At 28.8% G+C, this 27,599-nt stretch overlaps 1 protein-coding gene across 1 annotated transcript in view; it reads right to left on the bottom strand.

Moving 5' to 3' along the window:
• Positions 1–185: 185 nt before the first annotated feature.
• LOC127731787 (UDP-N-acetylglucosamine transferase subunit ALG13 homolog) overlaps positions 186–27,599 on the bottom strand; it is a 58,994-nt gene continuing 31,580 nt past the window's right edge. Inside the window, exons 2-4 of the mRNA XM_052240624.1 lie at positions 14,649–14,814; positions 2,361–2,499; positions 186–861 (exon numbers count right to left, since the gene is read on the bottom strand). Of these exons, the coding sequence (XP_052096584.1) occupies positions 741–861; positions 2,361–2,499; positions 14,649–14,814 (426 nt within the window). The 3' untranslated portion in view covers positions 186–740. The remainder of the gene's footprint in view (positions 862–2,360; positions 2,500–14,648; positions 14,815–27,599) is intronic.

Here is a 27,599-nt window from a genome sequence, read left to right as displayed (position 1 = left end):
GGTTCCCCTTAAACTGATCTAAGCACAAACCTAAACATGTTAACTATACAAAAATGGCAGTCAATCAACTGAGGGTTGGGGCACTATAATATCCACATAATATAATATATATGATATGAGATGTGATAATGCTGATACAACTGCATACCAAATATCATTGACTTACAATTAGTGTTTCGCTCAAATTGATCTAATCACAAACTTTAATATTTAAACTAAGCATAAGAAGTCTACAGACTGTGACTGAGGGGGTACAGCCATATAACATTCATAATGTCCATGGATATGAGATATTCTTATGCTGATACAACTGCAAACCAAATAGTATTGACCAACCATTAATGGTTCATCAAACTGACCTTATCACAAACTTTAAAATTTAAACGAAACAAAAGCTTTAATTTTACATGCATATTACAATTGCTGAGTTTTGAGATTCTGGCCAATTTTAACTTGGCCTTACATGTCAGTTATTATATTCATTTTATTTCCTCATTGATTTCTGCATAATGGTAGTATCACAACCCTCTAATAGTTCAAGTTCTGTGTAATGGTAGTATGAAGTTAAAAAAACGAAGAAAGAAATTCCAATAAACAGCTAATTTATTGTCGATATCATAAGCATGGTGGTGATTACAAATGGCCCTTCTCCACGTGATTCAATCTTCCACTTTTGTATTTGGAGGTAATCAGCCCCATTGTCATCATGACTGTTTGGTATATACCCCATTACGTTGCCCTCATGACTGTTTGGTATACCCGATTAAGTTGTCTAAAAAATCTGCAAACAATTGTGGTTTTCCTGGAGTGTACGGCTTTAATTTGCTAAAATCACAGGTCTTCAATGTTTCTTCTAGTGAACTAAAACAGAAAGATTACAAAAACTAAAAAAACTTCAAATTCACATATATATCATTTTTAAAAACAGTTTGCATAAATATAAATTTTGTGTCTCTAATGTGGTGACAAGTATTCTACAAAAATAAGTTAACTTCCACCTCTTTTTTTTAATTACTAATCCCCCCAAAAAAAACAATTTTATCAACATGTTTTTTTTAAACACATTCTGTATGTGCCTGTCCATCGGCAAGCATATCACACATTTCCTTATTTTTATATTATTAAAATATTGATATATACTTCATATTTTCATTGTTGTAAAAGACAAAGACAATTGCCTTACTGGATAATATGAGGGTGTGGATTGGGGTTTAAAGAATAGAGAATAATGGGTAAAAAAGAATAAAGAATAGAGAAAAAAGTATAAAGAAATAAAGAACAGAGAAAACTGAGGTGCTAAAATATAAAGAATAGAGAATAATGGGCAAAAAGTACAAAGAATAGAGAAAAATGGCCTAAAGAATTATCGAATACAGAAATGAAGGACACACCCCATCCAGACCCTCTAATATGGATGTAGATAAAGGCAACAGTAGTATACCGCTGTTCAATAGTCATAAATCGTTTTAACTGAAACAAATCCGGGTCACAAACCAAAACCGAGGGAAACACATCAACTATTAGAGGAAAACAACGGAACAACAGAAACACTGAACTGCTACAAAAACAAACGCCAACATACATAGAAACAGACTATTTAGTAGGTTAGAGTGACCTCAATTTTACAAACCGTTTTGCTTCAACTTGTGGTTTTTTATTGCCCCTTGGTGTCTTTTTCCACCTTTTTTTTACATTGACTGAAACACTCGGACCAAGTTGTATCCTTACACCTTAATATATGATTGTTGATGTCGTAATGCTATAATATCAAAGATGCACCTGTGCTTCTTAATTACCTGCTGCTGACATAGATTTTACTTTCTCCAGCTGCCCACCATGTAAAGCCCACTTATATGTCAAACTTTACATCAGATTTTGTATATATATATACTTCTACAATAGCTTATCTTATATTTCAATTATATTGTATGTTCATAACTTCTTATAATTAAAGAAAAAATATGGCAGTCCAATCAAAAATTGAAGACTCAGGGAACCAATCTAAGTGGACAAGTGAGAAATGACAAAATCTATGTGAGCTGTAATTCAACTACTAGCATTAAGATTTATGTCTGTTATTTTCTTCAAACTGGCTGCTGCTTTGCATGCAGACATGGATGCACAAATAGAACTCAGAGTTACTCTGATAGTTGCTGAGACAAACTCAAAATTGCTTCATTTAGCCATAAAAAAGGAAACTTGTATAAGTAACTTAGCTTATTATCCAACACTTATTTTTTCATAGATGTCTAAATCATATTGATCATATCTCATCACTAAAAATCTATCTATTTTTCAAAACAAATGACCAAACCAATCATTAACCTTTTATTTCTAAACCAATAGAAATGTTCCCTTACCTACAATCACAATACTCTATATTGCCATCTTTCTTCAGTTGTCTAGCTAACTCTAACTGATGATTGTCCATTAGTTCATTATTAACTACCACTAGTAATGGTTTATTAGCAGTTAAACTTTCCAAACAACTCCCTGCTCCTATAATATAAAATAAAACATTTCCAGTAATTATTTGCTCAATCAAAGTGTGAAAAGCACTGGAAAAAAGTATTTTCCTTATACAAAGCAATATGCATGCTTGCAAGTGTTCTCCTTGTTAGAACTAGTATAAGATTATATCCTTTATCACAAGTCACAAAATAAATTTCATAACTAACATCACAAGTAAAACAATGATCATATATATTAGAACACAATTCCAATATAAATTAAAATTCGTAAGGGTTCCGCGGAACCCAGTGTCTCGCCTACTTTTGCTGTTAGTCACAGGCTCAACAAAAATGGGGAAAAATTATTTAGAATTTTCCTCTAGATACTATCTTTTGATTGTAAGAAGTTCTGTTCAAGTTTGGTAAAAATCCAAGAAGGTTTATGAATCTAATAAATGTTTTAATAAAATGCTTCGCTGGGGCACAGCTTGATACGACCACAGAGGTCGAACCCTGAACAGTTGGGGTAAGTATGGACACAACATTCAAGCTTGATACAGCTCTGAATTTGGATTGTTATTAAATATTTAACACAGCATAGGTTTCTGACACAGAAAGAATGTGGTCTAAGAACTTGAATTTTTTTAATTTACCTATTATGGTCCAATGTCCAAAATCAAAATACATGGTTAGATTCAGCATATCAAAGAACCCCATATATTCAATTTTTGTTAAAATCAAACAAAGTTTAATTTTGGACCCCAACTTGGACAAACTTGAAAACTGGGTCCATAATCAAAAATCTAAACACATGTTTAGATTCAGCATATCAAATAACCCCAAGAATTCAATTTTTGCTAAAATCAAACTAAATTTAATTTTGGACCCTTTGGACCTTAATGTAGACCAATTTAAAAAACGGGACTTAAAATTAAAAATCTAAATACACGGTTAGATTTGGAATATCAAAGAACCCCAATATTTCAATTTTTGATGAAATCAAACAAAGTTTAATTTTGGACCCTTTTGACCTCAATATGAACCAATTTGATAGCAGGGCCCACAAATAAAAAATCTAAATTCATGGTTAGATTCAGCATATCAAAGAACCCCATATATTCAATTTTTGTTGAAATCAAAAAAGTTTAATTTTGGACCCCAACTTGGACCAACTTGAAAACTAGGCCCATAATCAAAAATCTAAACACATGTTTAGATTCAGCATATCAAAGAACCCCAAGAATTCAATTTTTGTTGAAATCAAAAAAAGTTTAATTTTGGACCCCAACTTGGACCAACTTGAAAACTGGGCCCATAATCAAAAATCTAAACACATGTTTAGATTCAGCATATCAAAGAACCCCAAGAATTCAATTTTTGTTAAAATCAAACTAAGTTTAATTTTGGACCCTTTGGACCTCAATGAAGACCAATTTAAAAAACGGGACCCAAATTAAAAATCTAAAAACACGGTTAGATTTGGCATATCAAAGAACCCCAAGAATTCAATTTTTGTTAAAATCAAACTAAGTTTAATTTTGGACCCTTTGGACCTCAATGAAGACCAATTTAAAAAACCGGACCTAAATTAAAAATCTAAAAACACGGTTAGATTCAGCATATCAAAGAACCCTAAGAATTCATTTTTTGTTAAAATCAAACAAGGTTTAATTTTGGACCCTTTTGACCTCAATATGAACCAATTTGATAGCGGGGCCTACAAATAAACAAGAGTGCACACGCTGAAATGTCTCGCCTTCTTTACTAATCATTGATATTATGTTGATAGTCCTAAATATAAAGCTTTATTACAACTGTCACATAAACTTAACATTAACCAAGTAAACTAAACATTGACCAATGAACCATGAAAATGAGGTCAAGGTCAGATGAACCATGCTAGGCAGGCATGTACAGCTAACAATTCTTCCATACAACAAATATAGTTGACCTATTGCTTATAGTTTAAGAAAAACAGACGAAAACACAAAAACTTAACACTGAGCAATGAACCTTGAAAATGAGGTCAAGGTCAAATAAAACCTGCGTAACTGACATATAGATCATAAAATATTTCCATACACCAAATATAGTTGAACTATTGCATATAGTATTAGAAAAAAAGACCAAAACTCAAAAACTTAACTTTGACCACTGAACCATGAAAATGAGGTCAAGGTAAGATGACACCTGCCAGCTAGACATGTACACCTTACAATCATTCCATACACCAAATATAGCTGACCTATTGAATGCAGTATTAGAAAGAAAGACCAAAACTCAAAAACTTAACTTTGACCACTGAACCATGAAAATGAGGTCAAGGTCAGATGACACCTGCCAGCTAGACATGTACACCTTACAATCATTCCATACACCAAATATAGTAGACCTATTGCATACAGTATAAGAAAAACAGACCAAAACACAAAAACTTAACTATAACCACTGAACCATGAAAATGAGGTCAAGGTCAGATGACACCTGCCAGTTGGACATGTACACCTTACAGTCCTTCCATACACCGAATATACTAGACCTATTGCTTATAGTATCTGAGATATGGACTTGACCACCAAAACTTAACCTTGTTCACTGATCCATGAAATGAGGTCGAGGTGAAGTGAAAACTGTCTGACGGGCATGAGGACCTTGCAAGGTACGCACATACCAAATATAGTTATCCTATTACTTATAATAAGAGAGAATTTAACATTACAAAAAATCTGAACTTTTTTTTCAAGTAGTCACTGAACCATGAAAATGAGGTCAAGGACATTGGACATGTGACTGACGGAAACTTCGTAACATGAGGCATCCATATACAAAGTATGAAGCATCCAGGTCTTCCATCTTCTAAAATATAAAGCTTTTAAGAAGTTAGCTAACGCCGCCGCCGCCGCCGCCGCCGCCGCCACCGGATCGCTATCCCTATGTCGAGCTTTCTGCGACAAAAGTCGCAGGCTCGACAAAAATCTAAATACATGGTTAGATTCAGCATATCAAAGAACCTCATATATTCATTTTTTGTTGAAATCAAACAAAGTTTAAATACTGGACCCTATCTTGGACCAACTTGAAAACTGGGCCCATAATCAAAAATCTAAACACATGTTTAGATTCAGCATATCAAAGAACCCCAAGAATTCAATTTTTGTTAAAATCAAACTAAGTTTAATTTTGGACCCTTTGGACCTTAATGTAGACCAATTTAAAAAAAACAGGACCCAAAATTAAAAATCTAAATACACGGTTAGATTTGGAATATCAAAGAACCCCAATAATTCAATTTAAGATGAAATCAAACAAAGTTTAATTTTGGACCCTTTTGACCTCAATATGAACAAATTTGATAACGGGGTCCACAAATAAAAAATCTAAATACATGGTTAGATTCAGCATATCAAGGAACCCCATATATTCAATTTTTGTTGAAATCAAACAAAGTTTAATTTTGGACCCCAATTTGGACCAACTTGAAAACTGGGCAAAAAATCAAAAATCTAAATACATGTTTAGATTCAGCATATCAAAGAACCTCATATATTCAATTTTTGCTAAAATCAAACAAAGTTTAATTTTGGACCCTTTGGACCTTAATGTAGACCAATTTGAAAACTGGACCCAAAATTAAAAATCTAAATACACTGTTGGATTCGGCATAACAAATAAATAAATGTGATCAAAGATTTTACAAATCTAATGCGCCATACTGTGCAATTAAAGATATCTTCTTGAAATTTTTCAATATTTGAAATTTGAAAAAAAAATAATATTTGAGGATAATTTTTTTAATTTCTGAAATCTGAAATGAGAAAAAATTGACCCCCCACGATTTCTTTTTATCCCCCCCCCCCCCTTTTTTTCCCCCAAAAAATTCTTTCCCTCAAGATATGGTCATAATCTCAATTCAAATTTCCAATGGAGTTGGCAACCATAATTACCCATTTAAATTTACCATAGTGCTAACTTAATCTATTTTATAATAGAATTAAAAATATAGTGTCAAATCTTTCATATGGATTTTTTTGTAAAAAAAAAAGATGCAACATTTGCAGATATTTTTACTGGTCTTCCTTTATAAATATGCATTTCTTTAAACATAATTTAAAAGCAGTGTAAGGGAAGTAACCAAAACGTTGTATTTGGATTACCTCCCTTACACTGTTTTAAATTATCTTTAATGTTCATTAACCATTACTTTATACATAATTTAAAAGCAGTGTAAGGGAGATAATTTCAATGATTTATTTGATTTATCTCCCTTACACTGCTTTAAATTATGTTTTGTACTAAAGTATTTATCCATTAACCAGGACAACCTTGTTTTTCCCCCTTTTTTGCCCCTAATTCCTAAACGGTTTGAGCCATAACCCCCCAAAACAAATCCTAACCATCCCTTTGTGGTATGGAAACTTGTAGTATAATTTCAGAGAGATCCATACACCGTTCCACAGTTATTGTCTGGAAACTAGAAAATGCTTATTTTTGGCCCCTTTTTGGCCCCTAATTCCTCAACTGTTGGTACCATAACCCCCAAAATCAATCCCAACCCTCCTTTTGTGGTATTTAACCTTATGGTCAAATTTCAAAAAGATCCATTTACTTAAACTAAAGTTAGAGTGCGAAAACCAATGTGTCTTCGGACGACGACGCCGGACGACGACGCCAACGTCATACCAATATACGACCACAAAATCTTTTTGCGGTCGTATAAAAACTGCAGACTGTACGTAATGTTAACTGGAATAAAACTAAGTCCATTTATAAGTAATATACGGAAAAACAGGAAATAAATTTTTACAAAAATTCCTTCTAGATACTAGTTTTTGATCATAAACAAGCTTCTGTCCAAGTTTGGACAAATCCAGGATAGTTTAAGAAAGTTATTAAAATTTTGAAAGCTTTAACCACAGAGTGAATGTAATGTTAACTGGCAGAAAAACTAAGTCCATTTATAAGTAAAATACGGATAAACAGAATTTTTTTTTAACAAAATTTACTTTTGAATACTATCTTATGATCACAAACAAGCTTCTGTTTAAGTGTGGTACAAATCCAGGATAGTTTAAGAAAGTTATTAAAATTTGAAAAACTTTAACCACAGAGTGAATGTTATGTTAACTGGCAGAAAAACTAAGTCCATATATGAGTAAAATACAGATAAACAGGATATTTTTTTTTAGAAAATTTTCTTCTGGATACTATCTTATGATTATAAACAAAGCTTCTGTCCAAGTTTGGTACAAATCTAGGATAGTTTAAGAAAGTCATCAAAATTTGAAAAACTTTAACCACAGAGTGAATGTAATATTAACTGGCAGAAAAGCTTAGTCCATTTATGAGTGAAATACGGATAAACAGGATTTTTTTTTACAAAATTTACTTCTGGATACTATCTTATGATCATAAACAAGCTTCTGTCCAAGTTTGGTAGAAATCCAGGATAGTTTAAAAAAGTAATTAAAATTTGAAAAACTTTAACCACAGAGTGAATATTTGTGGACGACGCCGACGGAATGTAGGATCGCTATGTCTCGCTTTTGCGACAAAAGTCGCAGGCTCGACAATAATGATTTAAAGCCACTTAATAGTCATGAGAAATGTGGTATGGTAAATCAGATTGTATCTATCATTCTTTAATTTTTTTCAACAAAATCATTATAATTTTAAGATAGTGCATTCAACACATCATTTAATATGGTAACAGTATAAATGTCATGCAATCTTTATTCATGTATAATCAACACACCCTTTTTGCCACAGGAATTCTTTAAAAAAATTGTTATAAAGTAATTTGGTAAAACTTTGCTAAGTTTCAAATTGTTGCTGTTGTTTTCTAAAACTTGTGGTAATCTACCAATTTAGATTGAGGCCCTAATCATACATGTCATACATTACTCTAAACATTCTGGCATTTAACTGTTATGCGAAGTGATGCTTATCAAACCCCTCTGACTTAAACCATGCTATAACACAATTTATTTTCTATATCTTTTTAAAAATCTTTAGCATGATTAGAGATATTTGAATGAAAAGTCAAAATTCACATTCCCAATAGAAAAATAGAAAACACTTTTTTATGAATCCAAAGGCTACCTCTATTGCACTATCTTTCTTATTCGATTCATTGCTATAATGTAAAGTTGCTCTATCTCACTTCACTCATTGGTATAATGTAAATTTGCTCTACCTCACTTGATTCATTGCTATAATATAAATTTGCTCTATCTCACCTGATTCATTGCTATAATGTAAATTCGCTCTATCTCACTTGATTCATTGCTATAATATAAATTTGCTCTATCTCACCTGATTCATTGCTATAACGTAAATCTGCTATGTAAATTTGATCTTATGCTGGACCGCCCACCATGTAATTGGAGCTAATAGGTATTTACTATCACAAGGACCAGTCTATATTGGCTTGGATCTAATATGTATTTACTATCAAATGGACCAGTTTATATTGGCTTGGAGCTAATAGGTATTTACTATCAAATGGACCAGTCTATATTGGCTTGGATTTAATAGGTATTTACTATCAAATGGACCAGTCTATATTGGCTTGGAGCTAATAGGTATTTACTATCAAATGGGCCAGTCTATATTGGCTTGGAGCTAATAGGTATTTACTATCACATGGACCAGTCTATATTGGCTTGGATCTAATAGGTATTTACTATCAAATGGACCAGTCTATATTGGCTTGGAGCTAATAGGTATTTACTATTACATGGACCAGTTTATATTGCTTGGATCTAATAGGTATTTACTATCAAATGGACTAGTTTATATTGGCTTGGATCTAATAGGTATTTACTATCAAATGGACTGGTTTATATTGGCTTGGATCTAATAGGTATTTACCATCACATGGACCAGTTTATATTGGCTTGGATCTAATAGGTATTTACTATCCCATGGACCAGTTAATATTGGCTTGGATCTAATAGGTATTTACTATCAAATGGACTGGTTTATATTGGCTTGGATCTAATAGGTATTTACTATCACATGGACCAGTTTATATTGGCTTGGATCTAATAGGTATTTACTATCCCATGGACCAGTTTAAATTGGCTTGGATCTAATAGGTATTTACTATCAAATGGACTGGTTTATATTGGCTTCGATCTAATAGGTATTTACTATCACATGGACCAGTTTATACTGGCTTGGATCTAATAGGTATTTACTATCACAAGGACCAGTTTATATTGGCTTGGATCTAATAGGTATTTACTATCACATGGACCAGTTTATATTGGCTTGGATCTAATAGGTATTTACTATCACATGGACCAGTTTATACTGGCTTGGATCTAATAGGTATTTACTATCACATGGACCAGTTTATATTGGCTTGGATCTAATAGGTATTTACTATCACATGGACCAGTTTATATTGGCTTGGATCTAATAGGTATTTACTATCACATGGACCAGTTTATATTGGCTTGGATCTAATAGGTATTTACTATCAAATGGACCAGTTTATATTGGCTTGGATCTAATAGTTATTTACTATCACATGGACAGGTTTATATTGGCTTGGATCTAATAGGTATTTACTATCACATGGACCAGTTTATATTGGCTTGGATCTAATAGGTATTTACTATCAAATGGACTGTCTATATTGCTTTACATTAGATTTGGTAGACTGACTGTACCATGTGTACATGGTAGACTGACTGTACCATGTGTACATGGTAGACTGACTGTACCATGTGTACATGGTAGACTGACTGTACCATGTGCACATGGTAGACTGACTGTACCATGTGTACATGGTAGACTGACTGTACCATGTGTACATGTATTTTAAAATTTTTGGGCAGATGATCAATATGAAAATGGGATTAAAATTTTGAAATAAGAGTGCACATGCTGAGATGTTTCACATGCTTTACTTATCATGATTGAATAAATGTTGAAAGTGTGTAATATGATGGTATAACTATAATTTTCAAATAAAATTAAAATTATCAGCTATCATTGTCAATGAGGTCAGATGAACCCTGCAAGACCTTACAATCATACCATACACCAAATATAGTTAAGCTATGGCTGTTGATATTGAAGAAACAGTCCTAAATAGGAAAATTGAGAATGGGTCAATGAACCATGAAAATGAGGTCAAGGTCAGATGAACCCTACCAGACAGACATGTACACCTTACAATCATTACATATACCAAACATAGTTGGCTTATTGCTTATAGCATTTGATAATCAGACAAAACCATGAAAACTTAACATTGACAAATGAACCATGAACATGAAATCAAGGTCAGATAAATCCTGTGAGACAGACATATACATGTTGCAATTATTCTATACACCTAATATAGTTGACCTATTGCTTAATTTGTATCTGAAAAATAGACCAAATCATAAAAAAGTAACATTGACCAATGAACCATGAAAATGAGGTCAGTAAGAAATGAATGAATATATCATAGTCATATGATAGTAACCTAATCTTGATCCCTGATCCATGAAATGAGGTTGAGGTCAGGTGAATCCTGTCTGACCTTGTAAAGGAACCCATGTACCAAATATAGTTATCTTATTACTCAAAATAAGTAAGAAATTCACATTACAAAAAAAATAAAAGAACAGAGTTCCAATGTCCCCCGTGTGGCACATATTTTATCTGTCCAAGGGCAATAACTTAAAAACAAATTTTTTTTTAATTTCTTGGAGAAATGAAGACTTGAGAGCAAATGCAATGCAATTTCCAATATAATTAATGTTTCCAAGGGGCATAACTCTTTTAAAAAAAAATGATACACACTGATTTGTGAACTTGTCCAAGATATTGCTGATATACATGTAAATCTATGATATAAGTTTCATAAAAATCTGGCAAGCATTGTACACATGAGAGCGCTAACAATGCAATTTTCCTTATAATTAATATTTCCAAAGACCAAAACTCTTTTAAAATAATTGATATTACTGATATTAACCTATAATATAAGTTTTATAAAAATCTGGCAAGAGTTGTACTGGTGAGAGCGCTAACGAGGCCATTTTCCATAAATTTAATATTTCCAAGGGGCATAACTCTTTTCATAATAGTCGATCATCTACCTATTAATAAGACTTGTCCGAGATATTGCTATTATCAACCTATAGTATAAGTTTTATAAAAATCTGGCAAGAATTGTACCCATGAGAGTGCTAACGAGGCCATTTTCCTTAAATATAATATTTCCAAGGGGCATAACTCTTTTTAAAAGAGTCGATCGTCCACCATTATACAACTTGTCTGAGATATTGCTGAAATTAAGCTATAGTATAAGTTTTATAAAAATCTGGCAAGAATTGTACCCATGAGAGTGCTAACGGGGCCATTTTCCATAATTTTAATATTTCCAAGGGGCATAACTCTAAAAAAAAAAGAAGTTTATTGGTCACCATTATACAACTTGTCTAAGATATTGCTGATATTAACCTTTAGTATAAGTTTTATAAAAATCTGGCAAGAATTGTGCCCGTGAGAGGGCTAACAAGGCCATTTTCCAGAAATTTAATATTTCCAAGAGACATAACTCTTTTAAAAAAGTCGATCGGCCACCATAATAAAACTTGTCCGAGATAATGCTGATATTAACCTATAGTAAAAGTTTTATAAAAATCTGGCAAGAGCTGTACCTGTGAGAGTGCTAACAAGACCGGACGGACGGACAGACGCCCGGTATTTCTATGTCCCCCGCAAAAGCGTTTGCAGGGACAAAAATGTTCAAGCAGTTGCTGAACCATGAAATTGAGGTCAAGGACAATGGACATATGCCAGAAGGAAACTTCGTACCATAAGGCATATGTATACAGTGTATGTAGCATTCAAGTCTTCTGACCTTCTAAAATATAACATGTATAAAGCTCTAAACAATTAGTTTACGCCATTGCCACTCCCGACGCCGAATTGTAATCCCTATGTCTCGCATTCTGCATCACAGAAGAGACAAAAAACATGTATACTGAACAGAGTTTTAAAAAGTCTGGTAGAGTCTTGGAGGCATTAGTTTGTATGTGGGAAAATCAGCCTTACTAATGTCATCAGCTATAGATGGTTTATATCTGGTTACTATAGTTACCTACATGACTTATGACCAGTGAAGCATTACTAATGTCATCAGTTATGGACGGTTTATATTTGGTTACCATGGTTACTATAGTTACCTGCATGACTTATGACAAGTAAAGCATTAGTGCTGTCATCAGCTATAGATGGTTTATATCTGGTTACTATATCATGTATAGTTACCTTCTTGACTTATGACAAGTAAAGCATTACTGATGTCATCAGCTATAGATGGTTTTTATCTGGTTACTATAGTTACCTGCATGACTTATGTCAAGTAAAGCATTACTGATGTCATCAGCTATAGATGGTTTTTATCTGGTTACTATAGTTACCTGCATGACATATGACCAGTGAAGCATTACTAATGTCATCAGCTATGAATGGTTTATATCTGGTTACTATAGTTACCTGCATGACTTATGACAAGTAAAGCATTACTGATGTCATCAGCTATTAATGGTTTATATTTGGTTACTATAGTTACCTGCATGACTTATGACAAGTGAAGCCTTAGTGCTGTCATCAGCTATAGATGGTTTATATCTGGTTACTATAGTTACCTGCATGACTTATGACCAGTGAAGCATTAGTGATGTCATCAGCTACAGATGGTTTATAACTGGTTACTATAATTACCTGCATAAATTATGACCAGTGAAGCATTACGAATGTCATCAGCTATAAATGGTTTATATTTGGTTACTATAGTTACCTGCATGACTTATGACCAGTGAAGCATTACTAATGTCATCAGCTATAGATGGTTTATATCTGGTTACTATATTAACCTGCATGACATATGACCAGTGACTCATTACTAATGCCATCAGCTATAGATGGTTTATATCTGGTTACTATAGTTACCTACATGACTTATGACAAGTAAAGCATTACTGATGTCATCAGCTATAGATGGTTTATATCTGGTTACTATAGTTACCTGCATGACTTACGACCAGTAAAGCATTAGCGATATCATCAGCTATGGATGGTTTATATCTGGTTACTATAGTTACCTGCATGACTTACGACCAGTAAAGCATTAGCTATATCATCAGCTATGGATGGTTTGTATCTGGTTACTATAGTTACCTGCATGACTTACTACTAGTGAAGCATTAGCAATATCATCAGCTATGGATGGTTTATATCTGGTAATTTAGTTACCTGCATGACTTTAGACCAGTGAAGCATTAGTGATATCATCAGCTATGGATGGTTTATATCTGGTTACTATAGTTACCTGCATGACTTACGACAAGTGAAGCATTAGCGATATCATCAGCTATAGATGGTTTATATCTAGTTACTATAGTTACCTGCATGACTTACGACAAGTGAAGCATTAGCGATATCATCAGCTATAGATGGTTTATATCTGGTTACTATAGTTACCTGCATGACTTATGACAAGTGAAGCATTACTAATGTCATGAACTATAGATGGTTTATATCTCGTTACTATAGTCATTGATAGTTACCTGCATGACTTACGACCAGTGAAGCATTAGCGATATCATCAGCTATGGATGGTTTATATCTGGTTACTATAGTGACAAGCATGACTTATGACAAGTGAAGCATTAGGCCAAAAGAAAATATATGTCTGTTTACGGTTACCCGACCGACCCTATTTTTGAGCGCCGACCCTAAGTTATTTTATTTCTGTCATAAAGTGAAAAATAAACTGAACTCGTGTCAAAAGCGAAGTTAGTGTTGCAAATAATATAAATCAATTGCCTGATACATCCCAATGTTCACAATCGTGAATATGACAGCTGTTTTAAGGAAATTCGCGACTCGTGTGAAGAAATAAACACTTTGCCGCCATTTTTTTCCAACCAATTACCAAGGGAAATAATCCAATCATTAAAAATACAGGTAAACTTGGCCCATGATCAACTTGGACCACAACAAGACGAAACCGCATGACTCAAAATCATGTCACAAAAAATAAAATGAAAAAATAGAATAAAATGGAAATACCGACCTACCTACCCTATTTTTTAAAAGTATGTAACCTTAAACAGACATACATTTTTTTTTGGCCTTAGCGACATCATCAGCTATGGATGGTTTATATCTGGTTACTATAGTTACCTGCATGACTTATGACCAGTGAAGCATTAGCGATATCATCAGCTATTGATGGTTTATATCTGTAATATTCTATAGTGAATCCTCTCACAGAACATTCTGTAGATGGATCGAAGGCACATCGTCCTATCTGTATTAATAGCTTGTTGTAACCTTTAGATTTCAAGATCTATAAAATGAAATTAACAATCATGACAATAGATAAACATGTTATAAATGTTTTGGTGAAGTACTTTCTGTATTTAGTCTATAGTTTAAGATGTTATAAATGTTTTAGTGAAGTACTTTCTGTATTTAGTCTATAGTTTAAGATGTTATAAATGTTTTAGTGAAGTACTTTCTGTATTTAGTCTATAGTTTAAGATGTTATAAATGTTTTAGTGAAGTACTTTCGGTATTTAGTCTATAGTTTAAGATGTTATAAATGTTTTAGTGAAGTATTTTATGTATTTAGTCTATAGTTTAAGATGTTTTAATGTTTTAGTGAGGTACTTTCTGTATTTAGTCTATAGTTTAAGATGTTATAATGTTTTTGTGAAGTACTTTCTGTATTTAGTCTATAGTTTAAGATGTTATAAATGTTTTAGTGAAGTACTTTCTGTATTTAGTCTATAGTTTAAGATGTTTTAATGTTTTAGTGAAGTACTTTCTGTATTTAGTCTATAGTTTAAGATGTTATAAATGTTTTAGTGAAGTACTTTCTGTATTTAGTCTATAGTTTAAGATGTTATAAATGTTTTAGTGAAGTACTTTCTGTATTTAGTCTATAGTTTAAGATGTTTTAATGTTTAGTGAAGTACTTTCGGTATTTAGTCTATAGTTTAAGATGTTATATATGTTTTAGTGAAGTACTTTCTGTATTTAGTCTATAGTTTAAGATGTTTTAATGTTTAGTGAAGTACTTTCTGTATTTAGTCTATAGTTTAAGATGTTTTAATGTTTTAGTGAAGTACTTTCTGTATTTAGTCTATAGTTTAAGATGTTATAAATGTTTTAGTGAAGTACTTTCTGTATTTAGTCTATAGTTTAAGATGTTTTAAATGTTTTAGTGAAGTACTTTCTGTATTTAGTCTATAGTTTAAGATGTTATAAATGTTTTAGTGAAGTACTTTCGGTATTTAGTCTATAGTTTAAGATGTTATAATGTTTTAGTGAAGTACTTTCTGTATTTAGTCTATAGTTTAAGATGTTATAATGTTTTAGTGAAGTATTTTCTGTATTTAGTCTATAGTTTAAGATGTTATAAATGTTTTAGTGAAGTACTTTCTGTATTTAGTCTATAGTTTAAGATGTTATAAATGTTTTAGTGAAGTACTTTCTGTATTTAGTCTATAGTTTAAGATGTTTTAATGTTTTAGTGAAGTACTTTCTGTATTTAGTCTATAGTTTAAGATGTTATAAATGTTTTAGTGAAGTACTTTCTGTATTTAGTCTATAGTTTAAGATGTTATAAATGTTTTAGTGAAGTACTTTCTGTATTTAGTCTATAGTTTAAGATGTTTTAATGTTTTAGTGAAGTACTTTCTGTATTTAGTCTATAGTTTAAGATGTTTTAATGTTTTAGTGAAGTACTTTCTGTATTTAGTCTATAGTTTAAGATGTTATGTTTTAGTGAAGTACTTTCTGTATTTAGTCTATAGTTTAAGATGTTATACATGTTTTAGTGAAGTACTTTCTGTATTTAGTCTATAGTTTAAGATGTTATAAATGTTTTGTGAAGTACTTTCTGTATTTAGTCTATAGTTTAAGATGTTATAAATGTTTTAGTGAAGTACTTTCTGTATTTAGTCTATAGTTTAAGATGTTATAAATGTTTTGTGAAGTACTTTCTGTATTTAGTTTATAGTTTAAGATGTTTTAATGTTTTTGTGAAGTACTTTCTGTATTTAGTCTATAGTTTAAGATGTTTTAATGTTTTAGTGAAGTACTTTCTGTATTTAGTCTATAGTTTAAGATGTTATAAATGTTTTGTGAAGTACTTTCTGTATTTAGTCTATAGTTTAAGATGTTATAAATGTTTTAGTGAAGTACTTTCTGTATTTAGTCTATAGTTTAAGATGTTATAAATGTTTTGTGAAGTACTTTCTGTATTTAGTCTATAGTTTAAGATGTTATAATGTTTTAGTGAAGTACTTTCTGTATTTAGTCTATAGTTTAAGATGTTATAAATGTTTTAGTGAAGTACTTTCTGTATTTAGTCTATAGTTTAAGATGTTATAAATGTTTTGTGAAGTACTTTCTGTATTTAGTCTATAGTTTAAGATGTTTTAATGTTTTAGTGAAGTACTTTCTGTATTTAGTCTATAGTTTAAGATGTTTTAATGTTTTAGTGAAGTACTTTCTGTATTTAGTCTATAGTTTAAGATGTTTTAATGTTTTAGTGAAGTACTTTCGGTATTTAGTCTATAGTTTAAGATGTTATAATGTTTTAGTGAAGTACTTTCTGTATTTAGTCTATAGTTTAAGATGTTTTAAATGTTTTAGTGAAGTACTTTCTGTATTTAGTCTATAGTTTAAGATGTTATAATGTTTTAGTGAAGTACTTTCTGTATTTAGTCTATAGTTTAAGATGTTATACATGTTTTAGTGAAGTACTTTCTGTATTTAGTCTATAGTTTAAGATGTTTTAATGTTTTAGTGAAGTACTTTCGGTATTTAGTCTATAGTTTAAGATGTTATAATGTTTTAGTGAAGTACTTTCTGTATTTAGTCTATAGTTTAAGATGTTATACATGTTTTAGTGAAGTACTTTCTGTATTTAGTCTATAGTTTAAGATGTTTTAATGTTTTAGTGAAGTACTTTCTGTATTTAGTCTATAGTTTAAGATGTTTTAATGTTTTAGTGAAGTACTTTCTGTATTTAGTCTATAGTTTAAGATGTTATAATGTTTTAGTGAAGTACTTTCTGTATTTAGTCTATAGTTTAAGATGTTATAATGTTTTAGTGAAGTACTTTCTGTATTTAGTCTATAGTTTAAGATGTTATATATGTTTTAGTGAAGTACTTTCTGTATTTAGTCTATAGTTTAAGATGTTATGTTTTGTGAAGTACTTTCTGTATTTAGTCTATAGTTTAAGATGTTTTAATGTTTTAGTGAAGTACTTTCTGTATTTAGTCTATAGTTTAAGATGTTATAAATGTTTTAGTGAAGTACTTTCTGTATTTAGTCTATAGTTTAAGATGTTATATATGTTTTAGTGAAGTACTTTCTGTATTTAGTCTATAGTTTAAGATGTTTTAATGTTTTAGTGAAGTACTTTCTGTATTTAGTCTATAGTTTAAGATGTTATAAATGTTTTAGTGAAGTACTTTCGGTATTTAGTCTATAGTTTAAGATGTTATATATGTTTTAGTGAAGTACTTTCTGTATTTAGTCTATAGTTTAAGATGTTATGTTTTGTGAAGTACTTTCTGTATTTAGTCTATAGTTTAAGATGTTTTAATGTTTTAGTGAAGTACTTTCTGTATTTAGTCTATAGTTTAAGATGTTATAAATGTTTTAGTGAAGTACTTTCTGTATTTAGTCTATAGTTTAAGATGTTATAATGTTTTAGTGATGTACTTTCTGTATTTAGTCTATAGTTTAAGATGTTATAATGTTTTAGTGAAGTACTTTCTGTATTTAGTCTATAGTTTAAGATGTTATAATGTTTTAGTGAAGTACTTTCTGTATTTAGTCTATAGTTTAAGATGTTATACATGTTTTAGTGAAGTACTTTCTGTATTTAGTCTATAGTTTAAGATGTTTTAATGTTTTAGTGAAGTACTTTCTGTATTTAGTCTATAGTTTAAGATGTTATAATGTTTTAGTGATGTACTTTCTGTATTTAGTCTATAGTTTAAGATGTTATAAATGTTTTAGTGAAGTACTTTCTGTATTTAGTCTATAGTTTAAGATGTTTTAAATGTTTTAGTGAAGTACTTTCTGTATTTAGTCTATAGTTTAAGATGTTATATATGTTTTAGTGAAGTACTTTCTGTATTTAGTCTATAGTTTAAGATGTTATGTTTTGTGAAGTACTTTCTGTATTTAGTCTATAGTTTAAGATGTTTTAATGTTTTAGTGAAGTACTTTCTGTATTTAGTCTATAGTTTAAGATGTTATAAATGTTTTAGTGAAGTACTTTCGGTATTTCGTCTATAGTTTAAGATGTTATATATGTTTTAGTGAAGTACTTTCTGTATTTAGTCTATAGTTTAAGATGTTATGTTTTGTGAAGTACTTTCTGTATTTAGTCTATAGTTTAAGATGTTTTAATGTTTTAGTGAAGTACTTTCTGTATTTAGTCTATAGTTTAAGATGTTATAAATGTTTTAGTGAAGTACTTTCTGTATTTAGTCTATAGTTTAAGATGTTATAATGTTTTAGTGATGTACTTTCTGTATTTAGTCTATAGTTTAAGATGTTATAATGTTTTAGTGAAGTACTTTCTGTATTTAGTCTATAGTTTAAGATGTTATAATGTTTTAGTGAAGTACTTTCTGTATTTAGTCTATAGTTTAAGATGTTATACATGTTTTAGTGAAGTACTTTCTGTATTTAGTCTATAGTTTAAGATGTTTTAATGTTTTAGTGAAGTACTTTCTGTATTTAGTCTATAGTTTAAGATGTTATAATGTTTTAGTGATGTACTTTCTGTATTTAGTCTATAGTTTAAGATGTTATAAATGTTTTAGTGAAGTACTTTCTGTATTTAGTCTATAGTTTAAGATGTTATAATGTTTTAGTGAAGTACTTTCTGTATTTAGTCTATAGTTTAAGATGTTTTAAATGTTTTAGTGAAGTACTTTCTGTATTTAGTCTATAGTTTAAGATGTTATAATGTTTTAGTGAAGTACTTTCTGTATTTAGTCTATAGTTTAAGATGTTATAATGTTTTAGTGATGTACTTTCTGTATTTAGTCTATAGTTTAAGATGTTTTAAATGTTTTAGTGAAGTACTTTCTGTATTTAGTCTATAGTTTAAGATGTTATAAATGTTTTAGTGAAGTACTTTCTGTATTTAGTCTATAGTTTAAGATGTTATAATGTTTTAGTGAAGTACTTTCTGTATTTAGTCTATAGTTTAAGATGTTTTAAATGTTTTAGTGAAGTACTTTCTGTATTTAGTCTATAGTTTAAGATGTTATAATGTTTTAGTGAAGTACTTTCTGTATTTAGTCTATAGTTTAAGATGTTATAATGTTTTAGTGATGTACTTTCTGTATTTAGTCTATAGTTTAAGATGTTTTAAATGTTTTAGTGAAGTACTTTCTGTATTTAGTCTATAGTTTAAGATGTTATAATGTTTTAGTGAAGTACTTTCTGTATTTAGTCTATAGTTTAAGATGTTTTAAATGTTTTAGTGAAGTACTTTCTGTATTTAGTCTATAGTTTAAGATGTTATAATGTTTTAGTGAAGTACTTTCTGTATTTAGTCTATAGTTTAAGATGTTATACATGTTTTAGTGAAGTACTTTCTGTATTTAGTCTATAGTTTAAGATGTTATAATGTTTTAGTGATGTACTTTCTGTATTTAGTCTATAGTTTAAGATGTTATAATGTTTTAGTGAAGTACTTTCTGTATTTAGTCTATAGTTTAAGATGTTATAATGTTTTAGTGAAGTACTTTCTGTATTTAGTCTATAGTTTAAGATGTTATACATGTTTTAGTGAAGTACTTTCTGTATTTAGTCTATAGTTTAAGATGTTATAATGTTTTAGTGATGTACTTTCTGTATTTAGTCTATAGTTTAAGATGTTATAATGTTTTAGTGAAGTACTTTCTGTATTTAGTCTATAGTTTAAGATGTTATAATGTTTTAGTGAAGTACTTTCTGTATTTAGTCTATAGTTTAAGATGTTTTAATGTTTTAGTGAAGTACTTTCTGTATTTAGTCTATAGTTTAAGATGTTATAATGTTTTAGTGATGTACTTTCTGTATTTAGTCTATTGTTTAAGATGTTATAAATGTTTTAGTGAAGTACTTTCGGCATTTAGTCTATAGTTTAAGATGTTATAATGTTTTAGTGAAGTACTTTCTGTATTTAGTCTATAGTTTAAGATGTTTTAAATGTTTTAGTGAAGTACTTTCTGTATTTAGTCTATAGTTTAAGATGTTATAATGTTTTAGTGAAGTACTTTCTGTATTTAGTCTATAGTTTAAGATGTTATAATGTTTTAGTGAAGTACTTTCTGTATTTAGTCTATAGTTTAAGATGTTATAATGTTTTAGTGAAGTACTTTCTGTATTTAGTCTATAGTTTAAGATGTTTTAAATGTTTTAGTGAAGTACTTTCTGTATTTAGTCTATAGTTTAAGATGTTATAATGTTTTAGTGAAGTACTTTCTGTATTTAGTCTATAGTTTAAGATGTTTTAAATGTTTTAGTGAAGTACTTTCGGTATTTAGTCTATAGTTTAAGATGTTTTAAATGTTTTAGTGAAGTACTTTCTGTATTTAGTCTATAGTTTAAGATGTTATAAATGTTTTAGTGAAGTACTTTCTGTATTTAGTCTATAGTTTAAGATGTTATAATGTTTTAGTGAAGTACTTTCTGTATTTAGTCTATAGTTTAAGATGTTTTAAATGTTTTAGTGAAGTACTTTCTGTATTTAGTCTATAGTTTAAGATGTTATAATGTTTTAGTGAAGTACTTTCTGTATTTAGTCTATAGTTTAAGATGTTATAATGTTTTAGTGATGTACTTTCTGTATTTAGTCTATAGTTTAAGATGTTTTAAATGTTTTAGTGAAGTACTTTCTGTATTTAGTCTATAGTTTAAGATGTTATAATGTTTTAGTGAAGTACTTTCTGTATTTAGTCTATAGTTTAAGATGTTTTAATGTTTTAGTGAAGTACTTTCTGTATTTAGTCTATAGTTTAAGATGTTATAAATGTTTTAGTGAAGTACTTTCTGTATTTAGTCTATAGTTTAAGATGTTTTAATGTTTAGTGAAGTACTTTCGGTATTTAGTCTATAGTTTAAGATGTTATAAATGTTTTGTGAAGTACTTTCTGTATTTAGTCTATAGTTTAAGATGTTATAAATGTTTTAGTGAAGTACTTTCTGTATTTAGTCTATAGTTTAAGATGTTATAAATGTTTTAGTGAAGTACTTTCTGTATTTAGTCTATAGTTTAAGATGTTATAATGTTTTAGTGAAGTACTTTCTGTATTTAGTCTATAGTTTAAGATGTTATAATGTTTTAGTGAAGTACTTTCTGTATTTAGTCTATAGTTTAAGATGTTATACATGTTTTAGTGAAGTACTTTCTGTATTTAGTCTATAGTTTAAGATGTTTTAATGTTTTAGTGAAGTACTTTCGGTATTTAGTCTATAGTTTAAGATGTTATAATGTTTTAGTGAAGTACTTTCTGTATTTAGTCTATAGTTTAAGATGTTATACATGTTTTAGTGAAGTACTTTCTGTATTTAGTCTATAGTTTAAGATGTTATAATGTTTTAGTGAAGTACTTTCTGTATTTAGTCTATAGTTTAAGATGTTTTAATGTTTCAGTGAAGTACTTTCTGTATTTAGTCTATAGTTTAAGATGTTATACATGTTTTAGTGAAGTACTTTCTGTATTTAGTCTATAGTTTAAGATGTTATACATGTTTTAGTGAAGTACTTTCTGTATTTAGTCTATAGTTTAAGATGTTTTAATGTTTTAGTGAAGTACTTTCTGTATTTAGTCTATAGTTTAAGATGTTATACATGTTTTAGTGAAGTACTTTCTGTATTTAGTCTATAGTTTAAGATGTTTTAATGTTTTAGTGAAGTACTTTCTGTATTTAGTCTATAGTTTAAGATGTTTTAATGTTTTAGTGAAGTACTTTCGGTATTTAGTCTATAGTTTAAGATGTTATAATGTTTTAGTGAAGTACTTTCTGTATTTAGTCTATAGTTTAAGATGTTATACATGTTTTAGTGAAGTACTTTCTGTATTTAGTCTATAGTTTAAGATGTTATAATGTTTTAGTGAAGTACTTTCTGTATTTAGTCTATAGTTTAAGATGTTTTAATGTTTTAGTGAAGTACTTTCTGTATTTAGTCTATAGTTTAAGATGTTTTAATGTTTTAGTGAAGTACTTTCGGTATTTAGTCTATAGTTTAAGATGTTATAATGTTTTAGTGAAGTACTTTCTGTATTTAGTCTATAGTTTAAGATGTTATGTTTTGTGAAGTACTTTCTGTATTTAGTCTATAGTTTAAGATGTTATAAATGTTTTAGTGAAGTACTTTCTGTATTTAGTCTATAGTTTAAGATGTTTTAATGTTTTAGTGAAGTACTTTCTGTATTTAGTCTATAGTTTAAGATGTTATAAATGTTTTTGTGAAGTACTTTCTGTATTTAGTCTATAGTTTAAGATGTTATATATGTTTTAGTGAAGTACTTTCTGTATTTAGTCTATAGTTTAAGATGTTATATATGTTTTAGTGAAGTACTTTCTGTATTTAGTCTATAGTTTAAGATGTTATAAATGTTTTAGTGAAGTACTTTCTGTATTTAGTCTATAGTTTAAGATGTTATCAATGTTTTAGTGAAGTACTTTCTGTATTTAGTCTATAGTTTAAGATGTTTTAATGTTTTAGTGAAGTACTTTCTGTATTTAGTCTATAGTTTAAGATGTTTTAATGTTTTAGTGAAGTACTTTCGGTATTTAGTCTATAGTTTAAGATGTTATAATGTTTTAGTGAAGTACTTTCTGTATTTAGTCTATAGTTTAAGATGTTATGTTTTGTGAAGTACTTTCTGTATTTAGTCTATAGTTTAAGATGTTATAAATGTTTTAGTGAAGTACTTTCTGTATTTAGTCTATAGTTTAAGATGTTTTAATGTTTTAGTGAAGTACTTTCTGTATTTAGTCTATAGTTTAAGATGTTATAAATGTTTTTGTGAAGTACTTTCTGTATTTAGTCTATAGTTTAAGATGTTATATATGTTTTAGTGAAGTACTTTCTGTATTTAGTCTATAGTTTAAGATGTTATATATGTTTTAGTGAAGTACTTTCTGTATTTAGTCTATAGTTTAAGATGTTATAAATGTTTTAGTGAAGTACTTTCTGTATTTAGTCTATAGTTTAAGATGTTATCAATGTTTTAGTGAAGTACTTTCTGTATTTAGTCTATAGTTTAAGATGTTTTAATGTTTTAGTGAAGTACTTTCGGTATTTAGTCTATAGTTTAAGATGTTATAAATGTTTTAGTGAAGTACTTTCTGTATTTAGTCTATAGTTTAAGATGTTATAAATGTTTTAGTGAAGTACTTTCTGTATTTAGTCTATAGTTTAAGATGTTATCAATGTTTTAGTGAAGTACTTTCTGTATTTAGTCTATAGTTTAAGATGTTATGTTTTGTGAAGTACTTTCTGTATTTAGTCTATAGTTTAAGATGTTATAAATGTTTTAGTGAAGTACTTTCGGTATTTAGTCTATAGTTTAAGATGTTTTAATGTTTAAGTGAAGTACTTTCGGTATTTAGTCTATAGTTTAAGATGTTTTAATGTTTTAGTGAAGTACTTTCTGTATTTAGTCTATAGTTTAAGATGTTTTAATGTTTTAGTAAAGTACTTTCTGTATTTAGTCTATAGTTTAAGATGTTATCAATGTTTTTGTGAAGTACTTTCTGTATTTAGTCTATAGTTTAAGATGTTATAAATGTTTTAGTGAAGTACTTTCGGTATTTAGTCTATAGTTTAAGATGTTATACATGTTTTAGTGAAGTACTTTCGGTATTTAGTCTATAGTTTAAGATGTTATACATGTTTTAGTGAAGTACTTTCTGTATTTAGTCTATAGTTTAAGATGTTATAAATGTTTTAGTGAAGTACTTTCTGTATTTAGTCTATAGTTTAAGATGTTTTAATGTTTTAGTGAAGTACTTTCTGTATTTAGTCTATAGTTTAAGATGTTATAAATGTTTTTGTGAAGTACTTTCTGTATTTAATCTATAGTTTAAGATGTTATAAATGTTTTAGTGAAGTACTTTCGGTATTTAGTCTATAGTTTAAGATGTTATACATGTTTTAGTGAAGTACTTTCGGTATTTAGTCTATAGTTTAAGATGTTATAAATGTTTTAGTGAAATACTTTCGGTATTTAGTCTATAGTTTAAGATGTTTTAATGTTTTGTGAAGTACTTTCTGTATTTAGTCTATAGTTTAAGATGTTATAAATGTTTTGTGAAGTACTTTCTGTATTTAGTCTATAGTTTAAGATGTTTTAATGTTTTAGTGAAGTACTTTCTGTATTTAGTCTATAGTTTAAGATGTTATAAATGTTTTAGTGAAGTACTTTCGGTATTTAGTCTATAGTTTAAGATGTTATGTTTTGTAAAGTACTTTCTGTATTTAGTCTATAGTTTAAGATGTTTTAATGTTTTTGTGAAGTACTTTCGGTATTTAGTCTATAGTTTAAGATGTTTTAATGTTTTAGTGAAGTACTTTCGGTATTTAGTCTATAGTTTAAGATGTTATAAATGTTTTAGTGAAGTACTTTCGGTATTTAGTCTATAGTTTAAGATGTTATACATGTTTTAGTGAAGTACTTTCTGTATTTAGTCTATAGTTTAAGATGTTATAAATGTTTTAGTGAAGTACTTTCTGTATTTAGTCTATAGTTTAAGATGTTTTAATGTTTTAGTGAAGTACTTTCTGTATTTAGTCTATAGTTTAAGATGTTTTAATGTTTTGTGAAGTACTTTCGGTATTTAGTCTATAGTTTAAGATGTTATAAATGTTTTAGTGAAGTACTTTCTGTATTTAGTCTATAGTTTAAGATGTTATGTTTTAGTGAAGTACTTTCTGTATTTAGTCTATAGTTTAAGATGTTATAAATGTTTTAGTGAAGTACTTTCTGTATTTAGTCTATAGTTTAAGATGTTTTAATGTTTTAGTGAAGTACTTTCTGTATTTAGTCTATAGTTTAAGATGTTTTAATGTTTTGTGAAGTACTTTCGGTATTTAGTCTATAGTTTAAGATGTTATAAATGTTTTAGTGAAGTACTTTCTGTATTTAGTCTATAGTTTAAGATGTTATGTTTTAGTGAAGTACTTTCGGTATTTAGTCTATAGTTTAAGATGTTATACATGTTTTAGTGAAGTACTTTCTGTATTTAGTCTATAGTTTAAGATGTTATATATGTTTTAGTGAAGTACTTTCGGTATTTAGTCTATAGTTTAAGATGTTTTAATGTTTTAGTGAAGTACTTTCTGTATTTAGTCTATAGTTTAAGATGTTATAAATGTTTTAGTGAAGTACTTTCTGTATTTAGTCTATAGTTTAAGATGTTTTAATGTTTTGTGAAGTACTTTCGGTATTTAGTCTATAGTTTAAGATGTTATAAATGTTTTAGTGAAGTACTTTCTGTATTTAGTCTATAGTTTAAGATGTTATAAATGTTTTAGTGAAGTACTTTCTGTATTTAGTCTATAGTTTAAGATGTTTTAAATGTTTTAGTGAAGTACTTTCTGTATTTAGTCTATAGTTTAAGATGTTATAATGTTTTAGTGAAGTACTTTCTGTATTTAGTCTATAGTTTAAGATGTTATAATGTTTTAGTGAAGTACTTTCTGTATTTAGTCTATAGTTTAAGATGTTATAATGTTTTAGTGAAGTACTTTCTGTATTTAGTCTATAGTTTAAGATGTTTTAAATGTTTTAGTGAAGTACTTTCTGTATTTAGTCTATAGTTTAAGATGTTATAATGTTTTAGTGAAGTACTTTCTGTATTTAGTCTATAGTTTAAGATGTTTTAAATGTTTTAGTGAAGTACTTTCGGTATTTAGTCTATAGTTTAAGATGTTTTAAATGTTTTAGTGAAGTACTTTCTGTATTTAGTCTATAGTTTAAGATGTTATAAATGTTTTAGTGAAGTACTTTCTGTATTTAGTCTATAGTTTAAGATGTTATAATGTTTTAGTGAAGTACTTTCTGTATTTAGTCTATAGTTTAAGATGTTTTAAATGTTTTAGTGAAGTACTTTCTGTATTTAGTCTATAGTTTAAGATGTTATAATGTTTTAGTGAAGTACTTTCTGTATTTAGTCTATAGTTTAAGATGTTATAATGTTTTAGTGATGTACTTTCTGTATTTAGTCTATAGTTTAAGATGTTTTAAATGTTTTAGTGAAGTACTTTCTGTATTTAGTCTATAGTTTAAGATGTTATAATGTTTTAGTGAAGTACTTTCTGTATTTAGTCTATAGTTTAAGATGTTTTAATGTTTTAGTGAAGTACTTTCTGTATTTAGTCTATAGTTTAAGATGTTATAAATGTTTTAGTGAAGTACTTTCTGTATTTAGTCTATAGTTTAAGATGTTTTAATGTTTAGTGAAGTACTTTCGGTATTTAGTCTATAGTTTAAGATGTTATAAATGTTTTGTGAAGTACTTTCTGTATTTAGTCTATAGTTTAAGATGTTATAAATGTTTTAGTGAAGTACTTTCTGTATTTAGTCTATAGTTTAAGATGTTATAAATGTTTTAGTGAAGTACTTTCTGTATTTAGTCTGTAGTTTAAGATGTTATAATGTTTTAGTGAAGTACTTTCTGTATTTAGTCTATAGTTTAAGATGTTATAATGTTTTAGTGAAGTACTTTCTGTATTTAGTCTATAGTTTAAGATGTTATACATGTTTTAGTGAAGTACTTTCTGTATTTAGTCTATAGTTTAAGATGTTTTAATGTTTTAGTGAAGTACTTTCGGTATTTAGTCTATAGTTTAAGATGTTATAATGTTTTAGTGAAGTACTTTCTGTATTTAGTCTATAGTTTAAGATGTTATACATGTTTTAGTGAAGTACTTTCTGTATTTAGTCTATAGTTTAAGATGTAATAATGTTTTAGTGAAGTACTTTCTGTATTTAGTCTATAGTTTAAGATGTTTTAATGTTTCAGTGAAGTACTTTCTGTATTTAGTCTATAGTTTAAGATGTTATACATGTTTTAGTGAAGTACTTTCTGTATT

Source organism: Mytilus californianus, unplaced genomic scaffold, assembly GCF_021869535.1.
Source record: "Mytilus californianus isolate M0D057914Y unplaced genomic scaffold, xbMytCali1.0.p SCAF_20, whole genome shotgun sequence".
NCBI lineage: Eukaryota > Metazoa > Mollusca > Bivalvia > Mytilida > Mytilidae > Mytilus > Mytilus californianus.
The sequence above is the reverse complement of the archived record's forward strand: the minus strand, read 5'-3'. Positions and strand labels throughout refer to the sequence as shown.